The sequence below is a fragment of the Heterodontus francisci genome, chromosome 8 (genome assembly GCF_036365525.1).
Source record: "Heterodontus francisci isolate sHetFra1 chromosome 8, sHetFra1.hap1, whole genome shotgun sequence".
In the NCBI taxonomy this organism is placed as follows: Eukaryota; Metazoa; Chordata; class Chondrichthyes; order Heterodontiformes; family Heterodontidae; genus Heterodontus; species Heterodontus francisci.
The window spans coordinates 43,661,082-43,683,151 of NC_090378.1; the positions used below are offsets into that span (position 1 = coordinate 43,661,082).

The 22,070-nt window shown below is 42.7% G+C and overlaps 1 protein-coding gene across 6 annotated transcripts in view; it reads left to right on the forward strand.

Moving 5' to 3' along the window:
• Positions 1–19,906, forward strand: part of mutyh (mutY DNA glycosylase) — a 42,670-nt gene extending 22,764 nt beyond the window's left edge. For 4 of the 6 annotated variants that reach the window (XM_068037042.1, XM_068037040.1, XM_068037043.1 and 1 more), the window contains 8 exons: positions 437–534; positions 2,459–2,603; positions 3,839–3,926; positions 8,720–8,911; positions 9,479–9,624; positions 9,881–10,048; positions 15,991–16,041; positions 18,171–19,906. In XM_068037042.1, the coding sequence (XP_067893143.1) occupies positions 437–534; positions 2,459–2,603; positions 3,839–3,926; positions 8,720–8,911; positions 9,479–9,624; positions 9,881–10,048; positions 15,991–16,041; positions 18,171–18,308 (1,026 nt within the window). In that variant the 3' untranslated portion in view covers positions 18,309–19,906. The remainder of the gene's footprint in view (positions 1–436; positions 535–2,458; positions 2,604–3,838; positions 3,927–8,719; positions 8,912–9,478; positions 9,625–9,880; positions 10,049–15,990; positions 16,042–18,170) is intronic. The other 2 variants (XM_068037044.1, XM_068037045.1) reach the window with 1 other exon arrangement.
• The last annotated feature ends 2,164 nt before the right edge of the window (positions 19,907–22,070 follow it).

Consider the following 22,070-nt stretch of genomic DNA (forward strand, 5'->3'; position numbering starts at 1 on the left):
TGTTGTTTGAGAGGTAAATATTGGCCTGGACCCAGCAGATGACTCCACTGCTCTTCTTTGAAATAGTGCAGTGGAATCTTTTATACCCACCTGAGAGGACAGACAGGGCCTCAGTTTAATGTCTCATCATAGGAATATTTTCTTCAAGTTAAGACACTTAGAATTATAGACCTTGAACCAGCAGAATCTTTAAACCCCTGTTCCTTGGAGCAAATGTTTAAATGCACTGTGTCACAATAACAGGAGCACAATCAGCACAAGAGTACCAGGGAAATAAGAGGAAAAAAAAAACTATTTAAATTGCATTTTGGAAAATACATCATTTAGTGATGTGCTTCTAAATTGTTACGATTTTTAAAAAAATTAATCCAAACATCTCCTTTCTGTTGGAAAAATAAGCAGCGGATATTTGAACTTGATGCTTTGCTTCTTGTAGGTGACTGGAGTGGTGGATGGGAATGTAGTTCGAGTGCTTTGTCGTACTAGAGGGATTGGAGCAGACAGCAACAGCCCACCAGTGACTGAAACTCTTTGGTAAGATTCACTTTTCTCTTACTAATTTGTATACTGACCAGCAGCATGTTAAGAATTTTAAAGAGTGTCCCTCTTTAATTTTTTTTTACCAATTTCCCCCCTCCTTCCCAGCAACATTCTCTGTAGGTGGGTTTTATGATCACAGCAGCTGGATTTTCTTCTCCCGCATGCTGCAGCGATCTTCCTTGTGGCGGCCCAGGATAATGAGCTGGTCAGGCCGCAATCCCCCCCCTCCCTCTACCCCAACCACGTGGAAGGGGCAGGTTCTCCGATGCCGGCAATGGCGTCAGCTGCCTGTGCTCAGGCGCTGCCGCCATTTTTAAAGGGCAGCCAGCTCTGCTGGGTCATTTAAATTTTTAAAGGGCTAACCCCCCACCCCAATTGTACCGGTGATAAATCTAACGCCCCTTCCCCCCCCCCCCACCCCCCCCCAAAAACACACCTTCAACACTTGATCTTCTCCCCCTCCCCCACCTCCGCAAACCAATTAAAATGCAGAGGTGTCCCCTTCCCACCCTCTCCTACACTAGTAATTTGCATTAGAGCCTGTTTCTGTGGGGAATTTTGCTCTTGTTTTATTTGTGTAAAGATGGAAGGGGTTAAAAGCTGGATGTGAAAGTAGCCAACTTTTCATTACTGATTGCATCATTGTTTACCAAGTTCTAACTTGTATTTTCTCCCCTTTAATTTTTTTTTTTGTATTTTTTCATTTGTGCAGCATTCCCAGGCTGGATGGATAGGCAGGCAGCCTGCACCCAGGTCCCGGCCTGACATTGGTGGCATGGAGGAGTGTGAATCAGATTGAAAGTTTCCTCTCCTCCACCGCCACACCCCCCCACCTCCCACCAACTCCCCACAACATGTAAGAAGTATGTTGGAGCTATTGCTCCTACCCCCTTCTCAAAGGCAAGACTGAGATTGGAATGCAACTATGCAGAATGTTTCCCTATGGTTTGTGTGTAATGACATTTTAAACCAATTTTTCAGAATGTACAGCACTCTCAAAATCTTTCCCTAAATTTAGATTTTTAACTTTCGGATCTTTTTAAACCATCTTATCCTATAGTGTTGGCTTTAATATCAGTAGATCAATTTCATGGGTGCGGGTCAGCTTCCCATATCTTCAAGAATGTTTATTCTTGCCATGCAAACTAGGTAATCTTTTGGCAACATACCAGAAAAATAAGCAACAATCTCTATTTGATAATTGTTATTCGCTACTGGAGTATCATATGCCTCCATAAGAACTCATCTCAATGTTTGAAACCAGTAGCCTGCTCACATATGTGCAGTTTGGGTTCTGGAAGTCCCAGAATTTAATGCAGCTTTGGTCTAAACATGGACATGACCTCAATTCTGGAAGCGAAGTGAGAGTGATTATCCTTGATATCAAGGCAGCCTTCGGCCACGTGTGACACCGAGGAGACTCAGTAAAACTGATGTTACTGAGGATCAGAGAGAAAACTCTGGACAGGCTGGAGTCATACTTAACACATAGGAAGATGGTGGTGATTGTTGGAGGCCAATTATCTCTGCCCCAGGACATCACTGCAGGAATTCCCCAGGGCAGTGACCGAGGCCAAACTATCTTTAACATTTTCACCATAGGGTCAAAATAATTGGATGTTATGAATTTAACTGAACAAATCATGCAATCTTGTTTGTTTCAAATTAGCTTGGCTTACCTCTTGACGCCTATAGTTTGTAAACTAATTGAAACAGATCATGCAACCTGTGATTCAGGGTAAACTTGGTACTGATGTCTGAACTACTGTCATTTTTCTATAATGACATATGTACAATAACTGATTCAGAAAGATATTCACCAACTAAAAGAGGACACAAATACTTAGTTTATGTTGCTGTTGGGCTTGCTCGTGGTATGCATATTTTAAACCTATGCCATGGTGTTGTTTTATTGTAGGATCTTGGCCAATATCTTGGTGGACCCAGTTAGACCGGGAGACTTTAACCAGGCTATGATGGAGCTGGGCGCTATTGTCTGTACTCCCAAAGCTCCACTTTGTTCAGAGTGCCCTGTTCAGGCCCATTGTAGAGCTTTCCAACAGGTGGGTTTGAAACAGTGACTGAAAGAGATAATGGGATTGACTACGGTATATAAAGTATGCACTAATGACCAACTATGTCCAAGTAACCAAGGAAAAGACGGTACAACTATGGTTTATTTCATCAGTTGGTTGATTGAGCACTTCTGGTCATGAATGAGTGATCCAGGGCTTTTCACAAGTGCAGTGCAAGTCAAGATTTCAATCCCCAGCAACCATACCTCTGGACTGAGCGCAGCTGACTTACCCCTGAGGGAAATCTTAACACCACATTTTTGTCAATAGCAACTTGCAACATCCTCCCAGTATTTCCACACTCTTATGAACCTCTTTCAACAATGTACCCACATGAGGCCATCCCGATGTTGGCATACCCTAGATTCATCCTCCCACTAATGTGTTACCTAACATTCCCCTCCTAGTGCTCCTTTATCTCAGCAGTTCCTGATACTGTCATACCTTGATCACCCTCTCCTATTCCCTTTGCCCTTGTTATTTCTTCATTGGTCCGACTGCCATTCCCAGTGCTCCCACATGCTGAAACGCTCCCTCCCCAATGCAAACCAAATCCTCATGACCCCAGCACCAAAACCCTAGGAGCGTCATCCTAAAACTACTAAGCCTCACAGCAACCCCCACGACCCCCAACCCCCCCACAACTTCCCATTACTAAAACTCACCACCTAGGAAAAATCCTCCTACTGTATTCCTTTGAATCTTAAACATTAAAAACTACAAGAGATAAAATTATCCAAGTAGTTAAACTAACTATTAATAGTCACTTGGTATTGCATTGGTATGTTGTATGAGGTGAGCTTCTCAGTGTGGGGGTAAGGAATATTGGGGTAGAGTCAAGGGAACTTTACCCTATATCTTACTCCCATTAAACATTATCCTGATGTTCTTGAGGTTGCTGCAGTGCAAAAAATTGAAAATGTTTCCATTCTCTGACATTGACATCCTTTGACCTTTTGAGTTTGCTCAGTTTAGTCACCCATGTGAAAATTAAGGCACAAGCAGCTTCAAAATTATCAGTTTTTTTTTTTCCCTTTGCAGTGGGGAGGAGAGAAAGAGAATAACTAAGTGTACTGTAGTTAACTCATTATGTCATAAGCTCTGGGTATATTTATGTTTCCTACATTACTATAGTGATTACACTTCATTGCCTGTAAAGCACGTTGGAACGTCCTGAGGTGCTATATAAATGCAAATCTTTCTTCTATTGATTGTTATTTCAGGTTATGAAGGAGCGGGAAGCAGTCTCAAAGAGACTTTTGGATAATACCACGTCAAAGCTCACCTCCATCCCAGACATCGAACAATGTGGTAAGAATTGTCAATAAATACTATACAACCTTATGTACAGTTTACTATATGTTACGTTAAAACATTTTTTAACACTAGAAACATCTTGCATATGTAAGAAACAATTTATAACTTTGTGTGTCTTATTTTATAAGATTCATTCCTTTTTAAATCCTCTTCTGAGCTAAATACTAGGAGGTGCCTGAGAATGGAGGGCGAGGGTGAACAACCGGAGGTCTTGGTCCACATTGGTACCAACAACATAGGAAGAAAGAGGGATGAGGTCCTGCAGGCTGAGTTTAGGGAGTTAGGAATGAAATTAGCAAGTAGGATCTCAAAGGTAATCTCTGGATTACTCCCAAGGCCACGTGCTAGTGAGTATAGAAGTAGAAAAATACACCAGATGAATGCGTGGCCGGAGAGATGGTACAGGAGGGAGGGCTTCAGATTTCTGGGGCATTGGGACCAGTTTTGGGGAAGGTGGGACCTGTATAAACCAGACTGTCTGCACCTGAACAAGACTGGGACTAATATCCTTGCAGGAAGGTTTGCTAGTGCTGTTGGGGATGGTTTAAACTAGTTTGGCAGGGGGATGGGAACCTGAGCTCAGTCTTAAATAGGACAATTTCAGGGCAGGGAACAGGAGGTAGAAAATTAGCGAGCGGCTCTGAAAGAAGAAGCAAAGGTTAAAAAGGTGCAACACAGGAATTTGGCAGTGTTAAAGGGTATTTATTTAAATGCAAGGAGTATAGTAAAGAAAGCCGAAGAGTTGAGGGCACAGGTTAACACATGGCAACACAATATCGTTACTATTAAGAATGGCAGCTCAACATCCCTGGATATAGAGTTTTCGGATGGGATAGAGAGGGAGATAAAAAAGGAGGAGGTGTAACATTATTAGTTAAGGAATCAATAACAGCTTTGAGGAGGGATGATATGCTAAATGAATAATCAAACAAGGCCTTGTGGGTGGAACTCAGAAATAAAAAAGGGGCAGCCACACTGTTAGGAGTGTACTATAGACCCCCAAATAGTGAGAGGGAGATAGAAGAACAAATATGTAGGCAAATTTCTGAGTGTAAAAACTATAGGGAAATAATAGTTGGGGATTTCAACTACCCCAATATCAACCGGGATATGAACAGTGTGAAGGGCACAGAGGGCACAAAATTCTTGAACTGCGTTCGAGAACTTTTTTAGTCAGCATGTAATAAGCCCAACGAGCGAGGGCGCAATTCTAGATTTAGTCTTTGGTAATGAAGCTGAGCATGTGGATGAATTAACAATGGGTGACCATTTTGGAGATAGTGACCATAATACAGTTAGTTTTAGCATAATCATAGAAAAGGACAAAGATAAAATAGGAGAAAAGATTCTAAATTGGGGGAAGCCAAATTTTACAAAACTGAGAGGTGACCTGGCGAAAGTGGACTGGAAGCAGCTGCTTGAAGGAAAATCAGTGGCAAATCAGTGGGAGGCATTCAAAAGCGAGATCCTACAGGCACAGTGTAGGCATGTCCCCACAAAGATAAAGGGTGGTACTGTGAAATCTAGAGCCTCCTGGTTATCTAGAAGCCTACAGGGTAAGTTAAAGCAGAAAAAGAAAGCTTATGATGATCACAAAAATCTTAATACTTTAGAAAGCCTAGAGGAATATAGAAAGTGCAGGGATGAAGAAAAAAGGAAATTAGAAAAGCAGAGAGAAGACATGAAAAATTATTGGCAGGTAAAATCAAGGAAAACCTGAAGACGTTTTATCGGTACATTAAGAGCAAGAGGATAACTAAGGAAAGGGTAGGGCCTATCAGAGATGTGCAAGGGAACTTATGCGTAGATGCAGAAGATGTGGGCAGGGCTCTGAATGAGTTTTTTGTCTCTCGTCTTCACAAAGGTGAGGGTTGATGCAGACATTGTAGTTAAAGTGGAGCAGTGTGAAATATTAGATACGATAAGCATAATGAGAGAGAAAGTACTAGAGGGTCTGACATCCTTGAAAGTGGATAAATCGCCAGGACCGGATGGATTGCATCCCGGGTTGTTAAAGGAAGCCAAGGAGGAAATAGCGATGCGCTGAGGATCATCTTCAAATCCTCACTAGATACAGGAGAGGTACCAGATGATTGGAAGTCTGCGAACATTGTACCATTGTTTAAAAAGGGTGCAAGGGATAGGCCAAATAGTTATAGGCCAGTCTGTCTGATCTCGGTGGTGGGTAAATTGTTAGAATCAATTCTGAGGGACAGAATAAACTGCCACTTAGAAAGGCACGGATTAATCAGGGATAGTCAGCATGGATTTGTTAGGGGAAGGTCATGTCTTACTAACTTAATTGAGTTTTTTGAGGAAGTAACATGGAGGATTGATGAGGGTAGTGCAGTGGATGTGGTTTACATGGATTTTAGTAAGGCATTTGACAAGGTCCCGCATGGCAGACTCGTCAGTAAAATGAAAGCCCATGGGATGCAGGGGAATGTGGCAGGTTGGATCCAGAATTGGCTCAGTGACAGGAAACAAAGGGTAGTAGTCGACAGACGTTTTTGCAAATGGAAAGCTGTTTCCAGTGGCGTTCCACAGGGCTCAGTGTTGGCTCCCTTGCTGTTTGTTGTATATATTAATGATTTGAACTTAAATGTGTGAGGCATGATTGGGAAATTTGCTGATGACACAAAAATTGGCCGTGTAGTTGATAGTGAAGAGGATAGCCGTAGACTCCAGAATGATATCGATCGTTTGGTTGAGTGGGCGGGAAAGTGGCAAATGGAATTCAATCCGGAGAAGTGTGAGGTAATGCATTGGGGAGGGCAAATAAAGTGAGGGAATACACAATAAACAGGAGGATATTGAGAGGGGTAGAAGAAGTGAGAGACCTTGGAGTGCATGTCCACACGTCCCTGAAGGTGGCAGGACAGATAGATAGAGTAGTGAAGAAGGCATATGGACTACTTTCCTTTATTGGCCGAGGTATAGAATACAAAAGCAGGGATGTGATGCTGGAACTGTATAAAATGCTGGTTTGGCCACAGCTGGAGTATTGCATACAGTTCTGGTCACCACATTACAGACAGGACAAAATTGCTCTGGAGAGAGTACAGAGGAGATTTACAAGAATGTTGCCAGGGTTTGAAAGTTGCAGCTATGAGGAAAGACTGGATAGGCTAGGGTTGTTTCCCCTGGAACTGAGGGGAGACTTAATTGTGGTGTACAGAATTATGAGGGGCCTAGATAGAGTAGACAGAATGGACCTGTTTCCCCTGGAGGGGAGGTCAGTTACCAGGGGACAGAGATTTAAAGTGATTGGTAGAAGGATTAGAGAGGACATGATTGGTAGAAGGATTAGAGAGGACACCCAAAGGGTGGTGGGTGTCTGGAATTCACTGCCAGGAATGGTGGTGGAGGCAGAAACCCTCAATTCTTTGAAAAGGTACCTGGACATGCACCTGAAATGCTGTAACCTGCAAGGCTATGGACCAGGCGCTGGAAGGTGGGATTAGATTGGGTGGCTAGCTTTTTCGGCCAGCACGGACACGATGGGCTGAATAGCCGCCTTCTGTGCCATAATTGTTCTATGGCTGGAGGAACTTTCCCTTTGATTTTATTTTCCCTACTATCCTGAGGAAAAAAACATTTTTTTCCCCAGAACCCTAGATCAGGAGCTTAACTTTTGGAGAATTACAGAAAAAATCTCCCCATTGATCCCTCCATGTTGTTATTCTCTGGGAGCTGCAACATTTGCATACAATCTTCAAATCCCTGGAGGCTGAATTTTATCAGCATGCGATGCTGTGAAAACGGCGGCCTTCTGACACAAAAGTGCCGCTGTCGAGCTCCCGCAATATTACAAGCAGGGGCTCATTTAAATGGAGGGGGCAGAGAGGCTGCCCCCGATGGCGTAGAGGGGGCGGCCGCCACATCCCCAGCAATGGCGTCCGGCGACATCGCTCAGGCACGGCACCATTTTTAAAGGGCTTCAAGCCCTTCAGTGACATATAAATTTTTAAAGGTCCCGGTCTCCGGGAAATAAAACTAAAATTTTAATTCAACTTTAGATCCCGTCTCCCACTCCCCAGTGGGTAATCTATATATAAATTGCCCTTTCCCCCCAGAAAAAGCTTTTATTGATATCCTGAACGTTCCCCCCTGAAATTTGTTCCCTTTGACCCTCAACCCCTTCCCATCATCCTTGCAACCAAAAATAAGTGTTTTCCCTGCTCTCCTCTCCCCCTATCCCCGCCCTGATAATTTTATTCCTTCCCCCCTCACCACCAGTGTCTCGCCTCGGAACTCCAATGGAGTTCTGAAGGCGTGCAAGGCGCATCAGGTTAGACATAAAATCGGCATGGGACGGCTGCTGCCAGCAGGTAAGGTCATTTGTATCTTATTAATGTTCATTTAAATATTTAGATGAAGGCCCTGCTGCCAAGCAGCCGGGGTGAGGGGTGGGTGGCGAGTGGGGGGGCTGGGTGCAGCCGCACTGAGGCCTCGCTGCCCCCGCTAATAGCTGGCAGGGCCTTCCCGGCATCGTAGGTCAAGGCGGGCAGCTCCCACTAGCATTTTACGGGCCTCCCTGCTGCGACCCACGTTTCGAGGGGCTGATTAAATTCAGCCCTGGGAGTGGGGATGGCAGCAATCCAGCCCAGATGAATCAAATTTCAGAAGCAACTTGCTGTTGCTCGATCCAAACCCTGATAATGTGGCTCACCTCCATCCCCTCTCCAGTAAGTTTCAAAGGCCAGAACAGTTCTATGTCCAGCATTACTTTCTGATAAGCCAACTGTGAATACCTAATAAAGTAATCTTTCTATCTGATATTGCAGGGAGCTGCTCTTTATGCTTACCTGACAAAGAATCCTGGGATAGTAGTCTTGGTGTAATGAATTTCCCAAGGAAACCTGCAAAGAAACCACCACGAACAGAACGAACACTGACCTGTGTAGTGATGTGGAAGAGGGATGCTGATGATGCAGAAAAATACTTCCTAGTTCAGAGACCCAAGTTTGGTACCTACTGTCAGTAGAAAACAATTTGAGTGGGGGTGGTGTGTGGGGAGAAAGGGGAGAGAAATTGTATTTCTATTCTGTTTGCTTTTCACCTCCTTGAGAGTTATGGCAATAGTAGTAAAACATGGAAGTGACTTCAGGTATGCTTGGCTTTGGAGTCAACGCCCTTTCTTTTGGTATCAGAAAAAATATTCTATTAAATTAATGAGAACTCCAAGAGCAAATTCACAGATTTCATTATGTGTCAAGCTGAACTCAACGGTATACCTATTTAAAGGGAGCAAAGCTCTACAGATAAAAGGGGGTACAATTGTAAAGCACAGGGAGTACTATAACATGGCAAAAATTGGTAGTCTCAATCAGAGGCAATAGGCCGTCTTCTGTGAGTAGTAGAAGTGTTACCAATGATAATATAGTAGTTAAACTTGTACGGTTATAGTTTCCCTATGTTACAACTGTGCCTGCAAATCAGTCTTTCCTTTTCTTTTTTTCATTTTCGTTTTCTTTCTGCCAGTTTCACAGAAATTGGAGCTTTGAAGCCATTTATTCATTGTGGTGTATCCTTCTAATTGTCAGGCCTGTTGGCTGGGATGTGGGAGTTCCCCAGCATTCTATTGGAGGCTGAGTTGACGGAAAAGAAGCAGAAACATATCATTCTAGATCGGCTTACAGAATTATTGGGGAGTTCGGTTACAGAGGCAAATTTACAGCACATGGGGGAGGTGAGTTTGGAAGTGCCATTGACTTAAAATGGAAATCAGGCTCAATTTCCAGGAGCCCAGAGTTGGGTTGAAGATACAAAATTAAAGCAAATGCCATTTGCCATAATAATATTAAGCACCTAGAATGTCTTTAGTGTGATTTGTAAATTTTGATTAGATGGTATAATATTGTAATTACTGTGTTCAATTGACATCAACCAACCAAAGCGCCAACCATGTAAGGCAAAGATATATTAGTCATTTTCTTTTTTTTTAGGTAGTGCACATCTTTTCTCACATTCACCAGACCTACCATGTGTACAGTAATTCATTTAATGATGCAAATGCCAATACTGTGGAACAGGAGGAGACAGAACATCCTTCCGTCCGCTGGGTAACCAAAGATGAGTTTCATCAATCAGCTGTGTCTACAGCCATGAAGAAGGTAAAAGCTCTGTGAATATTTAGCTGTGGGATCTGCTGAATCGCATGAGTGAATAAACAAAACGAGAGGGACAGGGCTCTGTAGTTAAATTATTAGGCTCTAAGCTAAACTTGAGGGCTCTTTAGTGATGATTTGCACATATAAGCAGCTCCTTTAAAGTTCACTGCGTTGGTCTTCACCTGTAAGATGAGTATATTTTTCTTGGATTAAAAAGAGTTTTAATCACTATTTTGAATTACTTAAATGAGGAAAGTTTTTTATATGGAAAGCAGTCTTTCCTTTCCCCTCTCCACTGTTATCCTTTTCTGGTCAACCTGTTACAATAAATGTGGATTCTCTAAAGTCTTCAATTTATAATTGAAGGCACAGATTTAAGATAATTTATAAAAGAGCCAGAGGCGACATGAGAAAAAAATCTTGCGCAACAGTTAGGATTTAGAATGCGTGGCCAGGTAGGGTGGTGGATACAGATTCAAAAATAGCCTTCAAAGTTGGATAAATACTTGAAGGAGAGAAAAATGCAGGGATATGGGCAAAAGGTGGGGGACTAACTGGATTGCTCTTTGAAAGAACCAGCACAAACTCCTTCTGTGCTGTACCATAATATGATTCAAAACTGCAGTGAGTAGAGGAGTTAGGGTTTGGAAACAAGGGGCTGGATTTTCGGTGGGCAAAAAAAGTGGTGGCCCAGGCCGTTGCGATCTTTCCCACCCTTCCCTACACTAGTAATCTGCATTAGAGCCATTCCCACCCCCACCCGCACTGCACAAAAATCGTAAGTTTCCCCCCTTCCCCACCACGGTGGTGCATGCTTTCTCTGGACATGTAAGTAAAGGCGCATGAGTGCCGGTCGCCACTCGGAAGATCGTGGCCCAAAGATAAGGTTGCTGTTGATTTTATTTAAATATATTCATTTAATTAATTTAAATATGTTAATCCGGGTCCCGCCATGGAGCCTCGCCACTGCTGGGAAGATCAGGCCGGGCACCCCCAGCGTCGGGCTCCATAGCAGGCCGCTGCCAGAATGATCTTCTGGCCCCGCCCCACCATGGAGCCCTATTTCGGGAGCTCAGTAAAATCCCAGCCAAGGAAGGAGGGAGTTTAAAAATGGTCAGTATAATTCCTGTACACGGCCCTGAACAGGGTCAGCTAACTGGGCTGTGATGTCTTTCTTAATTCACGCTTCCTAAAATTCTAAATATTGTTACTAAGATTTTGATTTTATGGCTTCAGCTTTTTATAATTGTTGGTACATGGCTCTAATGGGAAAAAATAGGGCTCCTGCTGTTACCTCTAATTTGCCTGCACCATTAACCTCATCCAACTGAGAATGGGCTGGAGGTCCATCGGTACCTCTGCCACTGATGTTCTACAGCCTATTATAAGAGTAGTGCACAACCCCCAATTTTCACTCGGTGTATTAGCATGATTCAGTTAAGCAGTGAGCAGTCTGGAGAGTTGTGGGCTTGGACAACTGTTACAAGGATATTTTTTAAAATTAAAACTTGAGGTTCTATGTTTTTAAAAACTGGAAAAGGATTTTCAGTGGACATTGAGACATCTACAAAAGCTGAACTTTATGGATGTTTTGAAAGGAAGTCAACAGGAGCTGAACTTCCAAAAGGACAGGAAAGTAGGTCATTTCAAGGAAACCAGCAAAGGGGTTTGACCTCAGTTACTTTTTGAGTGACAAGAGAGACTTTATGACTGTTTCAGGAAGGTTGTGGTTTCAGTTTGGAACTTTAAAAAGCCAGTGAGTTTGGACAAAAAGCAGGCATTCTGAAATTTGATTTTGACCTGCTTGGAGATCAGGAGAAGACCCAGCAAAAGTATTACCTCTCTGTAAAGGAATCCTGCATCTCTTGAGAAGAAACTCTGTATTTCAAATGTGGCAGATTCCTATTGCCTCCTGTCTCTGAAGAATCCCTGCATCAAGTGTGGTTCGTGTTGCCTTCTGTGTTTTAAGCAATCCTGAAATTTGAAGAAACCTTCTACTGCTATACTGCTGCTGTAACACCTAAGAGGACCTGTTGCAACACCCCTGATGGAAGACCTATGTGAAGCCTGCTGCAGTTGAATTTCCCTGAACGCCTACCCATCACAGACTGTTCATCAACCTCACCTGGAAAGACTTCAAGTGGCATCCAACTATTCGACTTTGGGACACCTTGCCAAACCGAAGGACTTCATTCTATAGCTTTTCAGTAAAAGGTTTATTCTTCATTCCTATGAAACAGCTGTAAAGTAAAATCCTGTTTTTTTCCAGTTAACTTTTTTTTTGGATGTATGTATGTATGCATGAGGACTAGGGAAATAAGGAGCTTTAATATCTCAATTCATAGATTTATTTCATTATTGGTTAAGACTTGGTTTTATGATAGTCAATTTTGTTGTTGATGAAAGAAATCTAGGTTCTACCTAGGTAGAAAGTTAAAAGACAGGACCTCTAGGGTTGTAATCTCAGGATTACTCCCTGTGCCACGTGCCAGTGAGGCTAGAAATAGGAAGATAGTGCAGCTAAACACGTGGCTGAACAGCTGGTGTAGAAGGGAGGGTTTCAGACATCTGGACCATTAGGATCTCTTCAGGAACAGATGGGACCTATACAAGAAGGACGGGTTCCATCCAAACTGGAGGGGCACAAATATCCTGGCTGCGCGGTTTGCTAGCTTCACTCGGGAGGGTTTAAACTAGTATGGCAGGGGGGTGAGAACCAGAGCAGTAGGACAGCAAGTGAAATAAATGAGGGGGAACGAGTAAATAAGGTCAGTAAGACTAAGAGGAAGAGCAGGCAGGGAGATGTTGTGGAGCACAGCGGGACTGGTGGTCTGAAGTGCATTTGTTTCAATGCGAGAAGTATCACAGGTAAGGCAGATGAACTTAGAGCTTGGATTAGTACTTGGAACTATGATATTGTTGCTATTACAGAGACTTGGTTGAGGGAAGGACAGGATTGGCAGCTAAATGTTCCAGGATTTAGAAGCTTCAGGCGGGATAGAGGGGGATGTAAAAGGGGTGGGGGAGTTGCATTACTTGTTAAAGAGAACATCACAGCTGTACTGCGGAAGGACACCTCGGAGGGGTCGTGCAGCGAGGCAATATGGGTGGAGCTCAGGAATAGGAAGGGTGCAGTCATGATGTTGGGGGCTTTCTACAGGCCTCCCAACAGCCAGCGGGAGGTAGAGGAGCAGATATGTAGACAGATTTTGGAAAGATGTAAAGGTAACAGGGTTGTAGTAGTGGGTAATTTTAACTTCCCCTATATTGACTGGGACTCACTTAGTGCTAGGGGCTTGGATGGGGCAGAATTTGTAAGGAGCATCCAGGAGGGCTTCTTGAAACAATATGTAGATAGTCTAACTACGGATGGGGCCGTACTGGACCTGGTATTGGGGAATGAACCTGGCCAGGTGGTCGAAGTTTCAGTAGGGGAGCATTTTGGGAACAGTGACCATAATTCCATAAGTTTTAAGGTACTTGTGGATAAGGATAAAAGTAGTCCTCGGGTGAAGGTGCTAAATTGGGGGAAGGCTAATTATCACAATGTTAGGCAGGAACTGAAGAATTTAGATTGGGGGCGGCTGTTTGAGGGTAAATCAACATCTGACATGTGGGAGTCTTTCAAACGTCAGTTGATTAGAATCCAGGACCAACATGTCCTCCCGCAGTACAGCATGTTCCTGTGAGGAAGAAGGATAAGTTTGGCAAGTTTCGGGAACCTTGGATAACGTGGGATATTGTGAGCCTGGTCAAAAAGAAAAAGGAAGCATTCGTAAGGGCTGGAAGGCTAGGAACAGACGAATCCCTTGAGGAATATAAAGACAGTAGGAAGGAACTTAAGCAAGGAGTCAGGAGGGCTAAAAGGGGTCATGAAAAGTCATTGGCAAACAGGATTAAGGAAAATCCCAAGGCTTTTTATACGTATATAAAGAGCAAGAGGGTAACCAGGGAAAGGGTTGGCCCACTCAAGGACAGAGAAGGGAATCTATGTGTGGAGCCAGAGGAAATGGCCGAGGTACTAAATGAGTACTTTGCATCAGTATTCACCCAAGAGAAGGACTTGGTGGATGATGAGTGTAGGGAAGGGAGTGTAGATAGTCTCAGTCATCTCTATCAAAAAGGAGGAGGTGTTGGGTGTCTTGCAAAGCATTAAGGTAGATAAGTCCCCAGGGCCTGATGGGATCTACCCCAGAATACTGAGGGAGGTAAGGGAAGAAATTGCTGGGGCCTTGATAGAAATCTTTGCATCCTCATTGGCTACAGGTGAGGTCCCAGAGGACTGGAGAATAGCCAATGTTATTCCTTTGTTTAAGAAGGGTAGCAAGGATAATCCAGGAAATTATAGGCCGGTGAGCCTTACGTCAGTGGTAGGGAAATTATTAGAGAGGATTCTTCGGGACAGGATTTACTCCCATTTGGAAACAAACGAACTTATTAGCGAGAGGCAGCATGGTTTTGTGAAGGGGCGGTCGTGTCTCACTAATTTGATTGAGTTTTTTGAGGAAGTGACGAAGATGATTGATGAAGGAAGGGCAGTGGATGTTATCTATATGGACTTCAGTAAAGCCTTTGACAAGGTCCCTCATGGCAGACTGGTACAAAAGGTGAAGTCGCACGGGATCAGAGGTGAGCTGGCAAGATGGATACAGAACTGGCTCAGTCATAGAAGACAGAGGGTAGCAGTGGAAGGGTGCTTTTCTGAATGGAGGGATGTGACTAGTGGTGTTCCGCAGGGATCAGTGCTGGGACCTTTGCTGTTTGTAGTATATATAAATGATTTGGAGGAAAATGTAGCTGGTCTGATTAGTAAGTTTGTGGACGACACAAAGGTTGGTGGAGTTGCGGATAGTGATGAGGATTGTCAGAGGATACAGCAGGATATAGATCGGTTGGAGACTTGGGCGGAGAAATGGCAGATGGAGTTTAATCAGGACAAATGTGAGGTAATGCATTTTGGAAGGTCTAATGCAGGTGGGAAGTATACAGTAAATGGCAGAACCCTTAGGAGTATTGACAGGCAGAGAGATCTGGGCGTACAGGTCCACAGGTCACTGAAAGTGGCAACGCAGGTGGATATGGTAGTCAAGAAGGCGTACGGCATGCTTGCCTTCATCGGTTGGGGCATAGAGTATAAAGATTGGCAAGTCATGCTGCAGCTGTACAGAACTTTAGTTAGGCCACACTTAGAATATTGCGTGCAATTCTGGTCACCACACGACCAGAAGGACGTGGAGGATTTGGAGAGGGTACAGAAGAGGTTTACCAAGATGTTGCCCAGTCTGGAGGGCATTAGCTATGAGGAGAGGTTGGAAAAACTCGGATTGTTTTCACTGGAATGACGGAGGTGGAGGGGCGACTTGATAGAGGTTTACAAAGTTATGAGCGGCATGGACAGAGTGGATAGTCAGAAGCTTTTTCCCAGGGTAGAAGAGTCAGTTACTAGGGGACATAGGTTTAAGGTGAGAGGGGCAAAATTTAGAGGGGATGTGCGAGGCAAGTTCTTTACACAGAGGGTGGTGAGTGCCTGGAACTTGCTGCCGGGGGAAGTGGTGGAAGCAGGTACGATAGCGACGTTTAAGAGGCATCTTGACAAATACATGAATAGAATTGGAATAGAGGGATACGGTCCCCGGAAGTGCAGAAGGTGTTAGTTTAGGCAGGCATCAAGATCGGCGCAGGCTTGGAGGGCCGAATGGCTTGTTCCTGTGCTGTACTGTTCTTTGTTCTTTGTTTATTTTGGGGACAAATAGAGTATCTAATTGGCTGTTTCAGTAAATGGGAAAAATTTATGATATGCTGTGACCTGTGAAGAAGTGGCACTTCTCATGCCTCGGTCGTAACACAATATGTTTGAGCTTTGATACTGTTACAGTAAGGGTGAGTGATTTCCGTCTTTGGATGAGTGCTCATAGTTCAACGTTTAACTCTTTTCATCATTTCAGGTATTCAGATTGTTTACACACTCCAGTATGAACGAGAAGCTGTTTGACAAGGTAACAACAGCTTCTATTTATATAGCGCCTTTAAAGTAATAAAACATGCCAAGGCACTTCACAGGAGCATTATAAAACGAAATACGACACTGAGCCACATAAGGAGGTATTAGGGAAGATAGCCAAAAGCTTGATCAAAGATTTTATGGATTGTCTTAAAAGAGGAAAGGGAGGCAGAGAGGTTTGGGGAAGGAATTCAGAGCTTAGGGTGTAGGCAGCTGAAGGCATGGCCATCAATGGTGGAGCAATTAAAACTGGGGATTCTCAAGAGTCCAGAATTACATGAGGGCAGAGATCACAGAGGGTTGTGGTGCTGGAGGAGATTGCAGAGATAGGGAGGGGCCAATGAGAATTTTAAAATCGAGGCGTTGCTTGACCAGGAACTAATGTAAGTTAGCGAGCGCAGGGGTGATGGGTAAATGGGACTTGGTGTGAGCAAGAACACAGGCAGCAGAATTTTGGATGACCTCATGTTTAAGGACAGTAGAATGTGGGAGGCTAGCCAGGAGTGTGTTGAAATAGTCAGGTCTAGAGATAGCAAAGGCTTGGATCAGGGTTTCAGCAACAGATGAGCTGAGGCAGGGGCTGAGTTAGAAACAGCCAATTAGGTGGAAATAGGCGGTTTTTGTGATGGCACGAATGTGTGGTCAGAAACTCATCTTGGGGTCAAATATGGCACCCCGGTTGCAAACAGTCTAGTTCAGCCTCAGGCAGTTGCCAGGGAGAGGGATGGAGTCAGTAGCTAGGAGTTTGGAGCGAGGAATCACAGAACTATAACAGCGCAGAAGGAGGCCATTTGGCCCATTGTGTCTGCACCTGCTCTCCGAATGAGCAATTCACCTAATGCCATTCCCTGCCTTCTCCCCATAACCCTGCACATTCTTCCTTTCAGATGACAGTCTAATTCCCTTTTGAATGCCTCGATTGAACCTGCCTCCACCACACTCTCTCAGGCAGTGCATTCCAGATCCTAAGCACTCGCTGCGTGAAGAAGTTTTTCCTTGTGCTGTTTTTGCTTCTTTTGCCAATCACTTTAAATCTGTGCCCTCTCATTCTTGATCCTTTCACGAGTGGGAAGAGTTATTCCCTATCCATTCTGTCCAGAGCCTTTATGATTTTGAATACCTCTATCAAATCGCTTCTCAACCTTCTGTTCTCCAAGGAAAACAGTCTCAACTTTTCCAATTTGTCTTCATAGCTGAAATTCCTCATCCCTGGAACCATTCTTGTGAATCTTTTCTGTACTCCCTTCAATGCCTTCACATCTTTCCTAAAGTACGGTGTCCAGAACTGGATGCAGTACTCCAGCTGAGGCCGAACTAGTGTCTTATACAATTTAACATAACCTCCTTGCTTTTGTACTCTATGCTCCTATTAATAAAGCCCAGGATAGTGTATGCTTTATTAACTGCTCTCTCAATCTGTCTTGCCACCAAAGACAATGGCTTTGGTCTTCCCAATGTTTAATTGGAGGAGATTTCTGCTCATCCAGGTTATTAGATGTTGGACAAGCAGTCTGATAATTTAGCGATAATGGAGGAGTTGAGAGAGGTGGTGGTGAGGTAAAGTTGAGTGTTGTCAGTGTACATATGAAAAGTAACGCTGTGTAATGTAGCTGTTGCAATTCCATTTTCTATTTTCCTACTTTTGTTTGCCACATTATTTTCTACATCCTCCTATTTTAGTTTGTTGTGTTATTGGGTATAGACACAAAAGATTCATGATACATTGCTATCAGAAGGTGTGGATAAGAGTTTGCTCTATGACTGAGTTTGTCAAATGAATATCTGAACCATGCAATCCAGGAAGGTTTCTATTTTGATGTTTAATTTATGTTGAGATAGATGGTCTTTGCTAGGTAACTTTATGGATGCAAAATTTGCTCTTAGTTCTGCAAATTAGGTGAAGGAAAATTGGGCAAGATAACAGCTCCTGATTGCTTTTTGTCAGTATGCATATGTGAATGTTGGGTGAGGACAATTGGATTTGACTATGATTCCCTGCGGAATCACAGAGCCTCGTGATACAAGGCTTATACATGAATAATGGCCATTGTTTTTTTTTCCATTAGAACAACTAATTTAGAATTTCTTGTCATAACTAATGCTGTAATCTTTATCCCTCCACAGGGTGACAAGCGAGAGTGTGGCTCTGGAAAAAATGGGGAAGAGCAGAAAGGAAGAAAACACAAAGCTCCAAAAGATGGTGGGGGGAGACAGCTGTCAATGGACCGTTTTTTCAGACCTGCTGTGAAGGAACCTCTGTAGTTGGCCAAAGAGCAGTCGGACAATATTTCATCTTTCACCTTTAGATGTCAAGCCCAGTCCAGGACAAAGCAACCTAGATAGCTGGCAGCTAATGATTCCCATTGAAAGCAGCCAGTCTATTCTTTCAAAGGTGGATGAGAAGAAATGTTCTGTTCATGTCCCAAGAAGCCCATTCACATGAGGCTAATAAGATGCTATGTTATTTTTCACATTAGAGCAACATTTGTGAGCTGGTGATGTGCAAGTATGTACAGTCCCAAAAGGATTCACACCACTAATAGCAGTCCAATAGCGCAGCATTGTGTTCCCTGTTCCAGGTATCAGCTGTTTATGATTATGTTGCAGTTCACAAAAAATAGTCAATTTTAAACCGTCATTTCTTGGCTGTGCCTTGTACTGAGCACCTTGCTTGCAAGATGATTTACATAGAATACAGTGGTAGTTGTTTCCCGATTTTTCAGTTGATAAACATTGTTCTCATTACAGCTATTATTCCTTTGGAAGGACAAATCTCACACTGTGTGCGAGTTCACTGCTTGTCACTGTTGATCAGGACATCCACCAGAGGCACAAATGTTGACCCAAAGTGGAATATCCCCAAATTTTAATGTAAATTAAAAATTAGAGTGATTTCAAAGCTGTGAGTGAGAAAGCCCTGCATTGAGTGTCGGCATTGAGTGATGGAGAGAGCCCTGCATTGAGTGTTGGCTCTGAAGCATAGGGAGTTACCTATGCTGGATGTCTGTACTGGCCATCACTGTTAGCATAGAAAGCAATCCAAAATAATTTTGCTTTTTAAAGTTGTTTTTACAGTACATAGAGTCAAAGATGTTTAATCTTGGAGGTTAGATGACCATTATAAATGATTCAAGCTAGGGTTGTAATTTTATTGTCTGATTTTCCCCCATTCAGTTATGTTATTACCTTTTAATCATTCCCAAGTCTCCAGTTCTCTCAAGTCTGAATTATTTGATTAGATTACAGATTTTATTCTGACTTTGTCATCAGAAGAAAAAATCCACATGGTGCAGATAAAAACTAAAATAAATTCTATAAAGCATTCAACTGAAATTACTAACTAATGGGATTTTTATATATAATTTAAGTTCATCTGTTTCTTATTTTTGCACAAGTATGAAGAACAGATGCAGTGCTTCACATACACTTTCAGCCTATGTAGATGGTATATAAAATTGATTTTTACTTCTAATTCACTGCATTTTTAAAAATATGTGTTCTTTAACAGTATGCTCTCTGTTGGTGAAAGTTATGATAATCCTGGATCATCTCTCAGATACTATCTCTGTGTTAGTGCAACGTACTGTGGATGCTGGAAATCTGAAATAAAAACATAAAATGCTGGAAATACTCAGCAGGACTGGCAGCATATGTGGAAAGAGAAACAAAGTTAATGTTTCAGGTCAGCTGCCTGTTCATTGTTTGCACTTGTAAGCTGGGAGTGGTTTGTTCTAAAAGAAAAAGTGTCTCCACTTGAGTATGTGGAGAATCTTCACAACAACTTTTTAGCTGTATTACTGATGACAAGTTTTGTACCTTTTTAATGATCCTAGTTTTTCAAATAAATGGTCTGGAATATGTTTGCTTTTCTTTTTAATTCATAATTGTACACCAACTAATGACAGGGCCGCACATACAGAAGGCATAAGAAAGAAGAAGGAATTTATATAGTGCCTTCATTATCTTAAAGCTAATGAAGTACATTGAGGTGAGTCACTGTTGTAATGTAGAAAATGTGGGTTCTAAATTGTGCGCAGCAAGATCCCTAAACAAAATGTTACAGAAACAAAATACTGCAGATGCTGGAAGTCTGAAACAAAAACAGAAAATACTGGAAATGCTCATCAGGTCAGGCAGCATCTGTGGCGAGAAAGGCAGAGTTACATTTCAGGTCGATGATCGGATGCTGCCTGACCTGCTGAGTAGTTCCAGCATTTTCAATTATTGAAAACAAAGTGTTAACTGGCCGTAGCACTCCCTAGTACTGCACTTAACTGCCAGCTTAGATTATATGATTAAGTCTCTGGAGTGGGACTTGAACCCAAAACCTTCTGACCCTGAGGTGAATGTAGACCCAATGCTCTTGAATTCCCTCCCTGAATCCTACTGCATCTGCATGTTCCCATCTCCTTTTTAAGCCTTCTTACACCCATCTCTTTGGCCAAACGCTTTGTTGCCAGTCCTAATATCTCTTTTGGCTTGGTGTCTGTTTTCTTTTCAAGTACCCCCTTGTGCTTTGGATGTTTTACTACATTTAAAGGTGTTCCATAAATGCAAATTGTTATTAATTGTAATTATTTCAGTTGTTCAAAGGGATCCCAATGGTGAGATTCCTTCCTTTATGTTTTATATTGCATGAATTTGCCACACTTTACCTTGTACTTCTGCTTCTCCTACTTCAAAATAAAGGTTTAGTGCTAGTCAAATTTCTATTTAACAAAAAAGTTTCCTGGTTTGTTGGTTAGATACATAATGCAACAAATAAGCTCACGAGATGCTCTTTCTTTTGTGTCATGGAAATTGCTAGACAGACAGCAGAGTTTTCGTGCCTCATTCTGATGATGCGGCCGTCCACTCCTCTATATGAACAAGAATGTTTTCTGATTACTGGGATAGGCAGTACTGTTATATGCTGGGTTAGTGTTGCTGGCTAGCACCACTGGCATGTTTGTCGGGTTATTAAATTTAGTCTCAAAATTACAGCTGTTCTTAATAGGCTGCTGGGATCAACAGGCTATAGTTTGGTAGAAAATGTGGCTTAGTGGACTCTGTTGTACAGATGCAACTACAAGCTGGGAGAGACCTTTGATAGGTTTGCATTGTGCAGAGGTGTGTGTGGTTCAATTTTGAGGCTGGAATTCAAGTGTTTTTTCTGGGCACTGAGAGAGGTGGCTGGTGGGCATACACTGTAAATGATTGAGTTCAAATATAGTATCCTACAGTGCCATTGGTTTATTGGACTGTAAGGGTTAAATTCTTTCTTGCCCACATGAATTCTTGAATTTTTACAGTTTTTTCAATATTTGAGATGTCCCAAAGTGCATTACAGCCAATGGATTACTTATGTTTGGTAAGTGAATGCAGCAGCCAATTTACACACAAGATCCCACAAACAGCAAAGAGATGTATGATCAATTAATCTGTTTTGGTGGTGTTGATTGAGGGATAAATGTTGGCCAGGATATCTTAGAATATTGTTATGGGCTATTTTATGTTCAGCTGAGATGGTAGACAGAGCCTTGATTTAACATCTCATCTGAAAAGTGGCACCTCCAACAATGCCTCAGACCTTACATTTTGCACTCAAGTGTCAGCCACTTTATGTGCTTCCCGCAAGTCATGGAGTGGGACTTTAACCCATAAACTTTTGACTCCAAGAGAAGGCTAACTGAATTAATCAAATCCTGCTTTTATTACAACTTATTTCTGAAATGTCTAGAATTTGACTGGTGTTGTAGGTACCATATTCTGTGATTCAATTCATTTTTTAAAAGTTGTCTTTGCATGAAAGCTATGAATTATTGGCTTTGGCAGTAGCTTCTTGGGATGCAGTTCTCTCCTCTTGCACTAGATGGTACTGTTATATAACATACTTTATGAAGTGTTCATGGAGTATTTCCAAGATATGAAATGTACGAGTGTGGTCGAGTGGAGACTAATGAAGTGCACCATGTGACAGAAGATGGTTTAGGCGTTGATCACAGAAATTCTCTTCAGAGCACGGAGCTATGCGACTTGGTCAAA